Source organism: Vanellus vanellus (genome assembly GCF_965231255.1).
Source record: "Vanellus vanellus genome assembly, contig: HAP1_SCAFFOLD_109, whole genome shotgun sequence".
Lineage (NCBI taxonomy): Eukaryota > Metazoa > Chordata > Aves > Charadriiformes > Charadriidae > Vanellus > Vanellus vanellus.
In genome coordinates this window covers 308,388-317,561 of record NW_028127033.1, presented here as the reverse complement: position 1 = coordinate 317,561, position 9,174 = coordinate 308,388, and the positions used below count along the sequence as shown (strand labels likewise).

Here is a 9,174-nt window from a genome sequence, read left to right as displayed (position 1 = left end):
CGCCGCCCAACGCTCCTCCTTTCCCTCGCGCCCCGGCTTTACTGCGTGCAGGGCTTGCTCTGCTGGCAGCCATAACTGCTCGTGCTAACAAACTGCCTGCGGTGTTGGCTAATTGCTTTGCGAAGGAGGAGACATGTGGACGCGTGACGAATAAATTGTGCGCGTTTCCGTGAGGTTGCAAGGGGTCTAATCGTTTGCACGTGGCTGTTTCTTCCCAGGCTCAGACACTTGGACGCCCCTGGAGGAGCAGTTGTTTAAAGAGGCTTTTTATGTGCATAAGAAGAATTTCCACCTGATCCAGAAGAAGGTAAAGCCGTTAGACCGAGGCGGGTCACGGGTTGGTAGCGTGGAGGGGAGTTTTAACCCAGAAAAGTAGTCTTTTGAATGGTGCATTGTAATCCTGTCCTTGGGATGCCGCTTCATTCCAAAAAGATACCGGTACAAGACATAATTGGCTCTAATGTCTACTGAATTTGCCCGAATATCAAGCGAATATTTAATCTCTCCAGTACAAAATACAGGAAATACTAGAAGAATACTGACACGTTCTGCTGACCATCGGCACGAAACGTACAGTTCTGCCCTCCCAAGGCTTCTTTACGGCCCTTTCAGAAGAAGGGGGCTCGTTTTCGGCCTGATCTCACCCGTGCGTTGCGCTGTGGGAACCGCAGACACAGGGGAGGACAAACAGTGCTGGATAGATCCGTCCTGGGTCTGTGCCTTCATTGTTTTCCTGTGGTATTTCCCTCATCGATCGCTTCTGGTTTTCTCCCGACAGATTCAGACGAAGACCGTGGCCCAGTGTGTGGAATATTACTACACCTGGAAAAAACACATCAGGTTTGGTGCCACCCGACCAGGATGGACAGCCAAAAGGCTGCAGCGAGGCACAGATGAGGTGGAGGAGGCCGAAGAGAAGGTAGGAAAACTGCCGGGGGTGGGTGCGAGATGCCGCTCCTCCATGAACCCTTCGTCCCAGGCTCTGGGAAACGATCCACTTCGTGTTAAACCTGCTGCTGATGATTTTTGGGGATGTTTCGTAACGTCCCAGTGCTCCGTCAAAGGAACTGTTGGTGACCCACCTCTGCGCGGGTGTTGCCAAAACCTTCCTTGCCAGGAAATGGGACTTTGGCTCACAGAAACACATATTATTTAGGGTTTTTTTTGGTGGTAGACACCGGGTAACCATGTCCCTTCAGTGCTCAGTAATTCTACATTTTAAACCCATTTTACAGACTTTTGTGGAGGAAAGTGCTGTTCCGCTGAGGACGGTAGAAATAATACGGTTTTTCTTTCACCATCTGTCTTTGCACCCCATCCTCCCCGCTGAGTTTCAGCATTGTTTGGGCTGTTTTAGTGTTCGGAGGAGCTCACCGGGGCAGGCTGGGGCTGATAGAACACGTTCCACCCGGTACACAAATAGACCCCTCACTGCCTGGGCCATTTGGGGATGTTTCCAGCCAGTTTTTCGCTTTAGCTGTCCCCCTTGCTGAGGAGAAGGAGAAATGAGCACAGGCTGTCTGCTTTACAGGCTGGTTGCAGCCCGAAGAAGAGGCGCCGGCTCGGGCCCAATGAAAAGCTCACCAAGAAGCAGAAGAGCAGCGAAAAGATGCCCCGTGGCACAGGCAGTCCCTCCCGCCATTCCGGGGACGCTCCGTGCGGGGCTGGAGGCGCAGGCGATGTGGCTGGGTTTCCCTGCGGGCAGTGTGGAAGGTGAGCCGCTCGTTTTTTCTTCTCAAAACCCGCTGCTTTGGGCTCAAACCGATGGAGACTCGGCATTTCCATCCTCCTCCCATCTCCTCCGCACTCGGGGCTCCTCCGTCTCCCGCTGACTGCAGCCACAAGGGTCTCTCTCTCTCTCTCTCCCTTTGAAGGCCCTTTCCTCCCATTACAGGCCTGGGGCGGTTCATCTCCTCGGGCGAGAATCCCAGCGTTTCTCCTTTTTCTGTCTGAGAAAAAGGTTCCACTGAAGTTCCTTTTTGCAATTTGCGGCCCGAGGGCTCCTGCGCTGCAGTTGCTCGTGCCAAGCGACATCACTAGTGCCACGCAGAGCCACTCGAGTTTCAGTGCAACCTGATTTTAAGCCGTCTCGCTGTTATTTCTCTTATTTTAATCCCCAACAATCTGCTGTGTTTAACCACCAAGGTCCCACCAAGCCGGGGGTACTGGCAGAGACTCTGTGGCACCACGCAGCAAAACACACAAGAAACTCACAAAAGTAGAAATAATGAAGTGTCATCTAAGGATTTATTTTTTTTTAAAAAAAGGAGTTAAAAATCCCCGTTTGTTTTCTCCCTTCCAGGGTGTTTGGGACGGTCAATGGAAGGAAAGTGCACGTGAAATACCATCACCCGCGGGAGGTTCAGAAGGCCCCGGAGGCGTTTTTAAAGGGTGATGAAGCCGGCAGAAGCCCAGAGGGTGACCGCCTCTAGTTGGCAACTGGGCAACTGCCGGTTCAGCCCGGCAATCAGGTCCCTTTCCTCCACTGGGAAAACCCACCCACCATCTCTCGCCTCCGGCAGCACCTGAGCTCTGCGGAGGGTCCACCACCACGAGGTCGCCCCCGCTCCAGAAAGACCCAGAAGATAAGAACAGCAGAGAATAAGGTATTGTATTTAATAGTGTTTCCCCCTTAGGTGATAGTGACATGTAGATTTTCGGTCTTTCTTTAGTGACGTGTAGTCTTTCGGGTGAAAGACTGAGAGGAATTTGCGTCTCCGCCAGCAAGGGATGATGGTCACGTCCTGGTGATGCTCAGCTGTGACCTGCGTGTGTCCCCCCCTCACAGCCCCACTTTGGGGCTCTGGAGATGTGTCCTCTCCCGGGTCCAGTCCCCGTCACAGCCCAAATCCTGGCTCAGGAGCTGGAGGGGTCCCTGCAGGGGATGGTGCTGACCCCCACGATAGCAAAGGAGGGAGCCACAGGGCCGGTGGCTTCGTCTGGGTAGGATGGAGATGGAGAGGGGTGAGGAGGGGGGTCTCCTGCTCCGCCACCAGAGCAGCTCCCCCAGTTTGGCCCCTCATCCCCTTATAACACTGGGATCAGTGTTATTAATTACACTTTGCGTGAGATTAATTACATTAGTCCTCCCTCCTGCTGCTGGTGGCCAGTCCAGCTTGCGTGTGACGGGACGAGGGGGCCGAGGTGGGAAGTTTGCCTGCTCGTGCGATGCTTTTGGCCTCCCCTGGCACTGGGAGGACTCAAAGCCAGACCTGAACCTCTGCTTTGTACTTTTCCTCATCCTCAATTACACCGAAGCTTCCCCAGGGAAAGATTTTTCTTTCTAACCGGAAGAGTTGCACTGAGACAGGTAAACTGAGGCAGGACAGTCAAAAGTCCCTCTCCCTCCTGCTGGGACAAAAAAAACCCTGCAGCAAAATAATAATTTGGAGAAGTTTTCTTGAGATGGAACAACACCCTCTGCTCCGAAACTCAAAAGTGAGCTCGCCATCCCCTTTCCCAGCCCAGTTTCGATGATTTGATGTTTTCCAAGCGCCTGGCAGCGGCGGCGAAGGACAAAGGGGGAAGGTGAAGCGTCTGTGAGTGCTGGTACCCATCCTGGGATGGGATAATTCGCTTTCTGGAGGCATCTCTCCGTCCTGCTCCGTCCCATCCCAAGCCCACGCATCCACAGATCCCATAGACTTATTAAATTCTTAAATCCTCCAGCAATTTCCGCAATGAAATAACCTTTCTGAGTCCATTTGAGTGGCTTAATCAGGAAAAAGAGGGTTTTGAGTGGCACCGGTTCCTTCGGTGGCATCTCTGTGCGAGGTTTGCCACGATTTCGGGGATGCTGCAACAACTGGGGAAGGGCGATGGGATGCTCGGAGCATCTTGCCACGGACCCACTTGGTTTCTTTCCTCCTGTCTTTGCGTCTGAAGCTTTAATACTAAATAATAAAAAAGCAGCAGAGATCTGAGCTTGGATCCCGATGGGATTTTAACGGATTAGCCCTCGTTGTCACCCTCCTTCGCTGTGTTCTTTTACATCCCATGTCACCTTTCAGGGCGAGCCGGGGCCGTTAACCTTTGTGCTGAGCAGCGCCGGGGAGGAAGTTCATGACAGCAAATGAATCTGTAGGCTGGAAATGAGGGATTAGCTCCGCTTGGAAAATAAGGTAGGGCTGGAGATAGCTGGCGGAAGCGAGGAGAGTAAAACATGGGGCTTCTCTGGCCATTTCCGTACGGCGTAGGACTTGGTCTGGCTAACGAGGGTTTATGGAAGCCGCGAAGGGACGGAGGCCGTGCCGAAGGGAGACCTCCCTGAAACACCCTGATTTGATGCAGGAAATGTTGATGAAAATCAGGGCTGCCCCATAACGGGCATTTCCCCAACGGTTTGTGCCTCACGTGGTCTTTTGGCAGTTTGGGCTTTCAAATACACCCAAACACTGTGTAACACCTTTTGCCCTGCCGAGATGCAGCGTTTCCACCCCTTTTCTCTATTCTGGATAGTTTTTCCTCAAAACAGAGCAGGTTTCTCCCCATCCGCTAAGTTTTCCAAGCGGGATCAGTATTGGGGTGTATGGCTTTAAATAACTGCCGGGGTCACCCTGAACATTCCGATCCCAGCAACGGTCGCTGTTTATGTGCTGGAGATGGTGCAGACTGGGAGTCACTGGGCTGCAGTCGGAGGGTTTGGTCCTCTGATTGATCTGGAGGCTCAGTTATCCCCCAAAACCGGTGACCGACTTGAGGATGAAGCAGGAGGAGGGTCCCAAAATGACACTTCTGGAAGAGTTACAGGTGGGAGGGCTGTGCCGAGGAGCTGCGCATCCCCCAAAAAGGGGGGGGAGACTTCCCAAAATCCCACTGGCATGTCGCCAGAGCAGGGAAGGATGCGGGGGGGACGATGCTTTGTGCCCTGCCGGGGGCAGGTTTAGCATCGTGGGTGGGAGCACGGAGCCAAAATGGTTTCTGAGAGAGAAGCAGACATTCCCCATGTTGCTCGGGGGGAATTTGGGGAGCTGTGATGCCCAAATCGCTCCGTTTATTCCCACTCTGACACCCTTGTAACACACTCAAGCTCGCTGTTGTATTTAAATTGCGATTTTATTTCAAGTGTGATTGTATCTAAGTTGCGATTTAATTTAAATAGTGATTTAATTCAAATTGGGGGGTTATTTCGGTGGCAATTTTACTTAAATTGCGATTTAATTCAAATTGGTGTTTTACTTAAGTAACGATTTTACTAAAATTGCCATTTAAAGCGATTTGATTAAGCCCCTTTTGTCCCGTGCCTTTTCTGAGGATGGGGTTTGGGTTTTTGAGTTTTTTTTCCGGTAAATCTGGAGGGGAGCAGACACATTGCTAAGAAGGGACGGAGGGTGGCAGAGGTCGGCGTGGGAGAGAGGACAGGAAAGCCACAGGCGTGTCATAATCTGTCTGCCGGGTGACGCGGGCGAGTGCCCGGAGCTGGTGGGGAGGTCGCAGCAAGTCGGCTTTGAAATTAGTACTCGGGGGCCAGAAAAAACTCATTCCCAGATGGGAACGTTTGTTCCTTTTGCTCGTTAAATTGGCTGGTGAGCGGGAGGTGTGAGCTTCCCGAGTGTCGCTGCTGCGCGGCGGCAGGTGATGCCATTCAGTCGAAGCAGGGATTTGGGGGATAAAAAGCAGATCTCTGGTGTTTTGCTCTTCTCTAAAGAGAAGGGTTTCCTGGAGGCCCTTTCAAAGCTGCAGTTGCGACTCGAGTGTGAGACGTGGTTGGGTTTTTATTTCTTTGAGCGTGGTGATCCCGGTGATGCCCTTCCCCAGCCCAGGGACAAGGGGAGAAGAGAACTCCTGTAGTTCTCCTTCAGCTTTTAAGGCACAGATGCTCTTTGTGCAGCGCTGGCAGTGGTATTTCAGCCAAGGAGGGCATTAGCTGTTAGCCTTTGGCTTTTCTTTTGAGGAGAAAAACGCAGTTTTGTGTGGAAAGCAGGCTTGCAGCAAGAGAAGCCCGAGCCTGGTTGGGCTGAAGTCGAAGCTTCACCCTTGCAGGTTCTTGAGGGCCTTTGGAGGTTGATGGTGGCCATGTCCTGTAGCCAAGTGCCATCTAGTGAGTCCTGCAGGTGTCACGTTTGGAGAATGAAACTGGCTGTGCTCAAAAGTGTGGGGTTGGGTTCCCCCACCCCACCCCCAGTTTGGAAATCCCTATTTTAGTTTTTTGAAAGGAACCACAAGAACGAAGCAGGAGGTTTGGTTTTGGTTTGAAACACTCAACTGTCTCCCCTTTTAGTAAATCCTTCCAGACTCACGGTGTATACAATACAGGTGACGTTACAGGTGGTTTTATTTGGGTATGGGAATAAAAACCTCCTCCAAATCCGTGTTTTTAGGGCTGTGCCTGGAGGAGGAGACACACAGAGGTGTGATGCTCGTGGGCTCGCGTGGCCGCAGGGATGGGTGATGGCTGGGAGGACATAAGGGAGCTCTCCTCACCTGGTCCCAACTTGTATCTTCTTCTCCTCGCTAAACAGAGACATGACGAGGAGGCGGTGATTGACCAGGGAAGAACGAGCGCCGCTGTCACTATTCACTATGAGAAGGAGGAGCTGGAAGGTGAGTCGGGAGAGGTGCCACCAGCCCCACGCGTTTTCCCGTCGCGCAAAGTCCCTGCCGCGTCCTGTGCTCAGCGTATGCATCACCTGCCATGAAACGTGGCATGCTTCTAAATAAACAAGCACAGTTATTTTTACATTTTTTTTAATGTTGTGGCTTTTAGACAGAGGGGAAAAAGCCCCCGCAGCATCTGTGGTGTGAGTGTTGGCCATGGAGCTGGGTAGTTCCCAGCTTGTTTTCTCAGAGGCTGCTCTTGGCTTGGAGAGGTCAGGAGAATAATTTGATGGCTGCAGACACAGGGCTGTGATTTTCTTTTTTTTTGTTCCAGACTTCATTATCACGGGACTGATTGGATCTCCTCTTGTCGCCTTGTGCCAACAAAGATTTTAAAAATAATTACCTTCTGTCGCTGCTTAATGAGCAGGTCTGAGTGTTGTCCAGCCAAAGCTGGGATTTGAGACGAGGGTTGATACTTTCAGGGCATTTTTAGGTGACCCGGAGCCATCGCTTGTTGTTGCTCTGTTGTTGCAAAGTTAGAGTAAAACAGGCTTGGAAAAAGGGAGGGGTCTCTGACATTCAGGGATGCAGTGAAACTAAAATGAAGAGAAGTTGGTGTTTCCTCCTGGGATGGATGCGCTGGTTTAATCGTGGCAGCGGTGTCAACCATCTCCGCAATATCGAGAGTGATGCGAACACTGCTTTTTTCGCAGGCCACCGCACCCTGTCCGTGGGCGTGCAGATGCCACTGGTGAGGCAAAGCCACCGGTGCCACCGGCACCACCGACCCCACCGCCAGAAGCATTGGAAGAAGGAACAGGAGAAGGACTGTGCCCCAATGGAGCAGGGCTACCACTGTAAGTCCCGCCGCAGCGTTCACGAGCCTCCTCGGGGCTGCGTGGGTGCCGGGGTCCTCTGCAAGCCGGTCTGTGTGGCTGATTTGTGTGGTTTGCTGTTCTTCTGAGGGAAAGTGGCATTATTTGGGAGGCAGTTGAAGGCATAATGGATTGAGGCTGTTCTTCCTTGGAGGGATCCTGCCATTAAAAATGGAAACGTGGGGAAGGAAAGTGGCCCGTCCTTATGCAGAGGTGCAATAGATGCTTCTCCTTCTCCATGGCTCTGTGCAAGCCCGGCCAGACCCGGGGGAGAGGGGCTAGCCCAATATTTAGGGCTGAACTGGTGCCAATCGATGGCCACTTTGCGTGTGAGCGTGACGGGCTGAATGCAGGTGTGGTAACGGGATTTATCTTCTGCCCCCAGACACCCCATCCCAGCGGGTGCAGTTCATCCTCAGCACCGAGGAGAACGAGCAGCACGTTCCCCACCACTTGTTCACTGAGCTGGATGAGATCTTCCTGAAGGCGGGTGAAGATGCCGAGTGGAAGGAAACGGCAAGGTAAATCCCTGCTGCCAGCTGCGGTGGCGGCCGTGGGCTCTGCCTTCCGCTCTCCGGGACGCGAAGCTTTTGCAGCTGCAGGTGCCGATGCGCGGAGCCTTCTCCTCTTGCCGCCCCGTAGCTGCACCAAAGGGGTTGCAGAGCTGAGGCTGTTTTCTTGCAACGGGTCTGATCGTGCCCAATGTCTGCAGGTGGCTGAAGTTTGAGGAGGACGTGGAAGATGGCGGCGAGCGCTGGAGCAAGCCCTACGTGGCCACGCTGTCCTTGCACAGCCTCTTCGAGCTGCGGAGCTGCATCATGAACGGGATGGTGCTGCTGGACGTTTGTGCCAACAGCATCGAAGAGATCGCAGGTACTGAGCACGCTGCGACCCGCCGGGAACGGCCGAGCTCAATTTGCCGCGGTGCCCTTCACTCCCGTATCAAACCCTGCCCCAATGGCACGTCCTTTTCCAGAACCTCCGCTGTGTTTTTAAATCGTGGGTTGCTTTTTGGATGTAGACTGGGTGTACAACAGTCACATCAGCTTTTTCTCCCAGTATGGGAGCCTTTTGAAAGCAATTTGTGGGGTCAGAGAGGCGATTAGAGAATATTCTCTGGCCAGAAAGGAGTGTCAGGCCTTGGCAGGCTGCTCTCAGGAACACGGAGTCTGCGTAAGAGCTGAACCTCCTTAAATAAACTACTTACTACAAGCTGTTTCCTCCTGTTCTTTGTTTTGTTTTTTTCCTATTGCCTTAACATCCAGGATTTAAGAGCTTTAAAGGCAGAGTTTATCTGGCAGGTGACCAAGCAGCATATTTCTGTGGGGAAGATAATTGAAGTTAATTGAAAAAGCAGCTTTGGAGAAATTATCTTTGACTGGCAGGTCTCCATTCAGCCCTTGCAAGAGCTGGAGAAGTCAGAGCCGTTCTTAGCACGTTTCTCCCCGGGCTTGCCAAATTGCAGTCGATGGGCAAAGGAAACTCTGGGAAAGTCTGTGCTAGAGATTGCTTATAATTTGTTGAAATGTGTCGAGTCTAGAGAGTCTGTCTAGAAACGCCAGATTGGGCAAAAAAATGTCATTATCTAGGATGGGGAATAATTATCTGAGCGGAGTGATGAATAAGCACTTTGATGATGGCTTTTAGCAAAAGAGAATTCTTCCTTTTGCTGCAAAGGCTGAACTGCGTTAAAACGTCTTGCTAAGCAAGGCTGAGCCCGCGTTAGGGTATCCTGCGTGGCGCAGCCTTCGCCGGGGGC

The 9,174-nt window shown here is 52.3% G+C and overlaps 1 protein-coding gene across 1 annotated transcript in view; it reads left to right on the top strand.

The window, feature by feature from the left end:
* Nucleotides 1-2,394: 2,394 nt before the first annotated feature.
* LOC309685567 (electroneutral sodium bicarbonate exchanger 1-like) overlaps nt 2,395-9,174 on the top strand; it is a gene marked incomplete at both ends in the record, with an annotated part of 82,271 nt that continues 75,491 nt past the window's right edge. The window contains 5 exons of the mRNA XM_082501312.1: nt 2,395-2,418; nt 6,462-6,543; nt 7,254-7,397; nt 7,801-7,936; nt 8,128-8,288. Coding sequence (XP_082357438.1) covers nt 2,395-2,418; nt 6,462-6,543; nt 7,254-7,397; nt 7,801-7,936; nt 8,128-8,288 — 547 coding nt within the window. The remainder of the gene's footprint in view (nt 2,419-6,461; nt 6,544-7,253; nt 7,398-7,800; nt 7,937-8,127; nt 8,289-9,174) is intronic.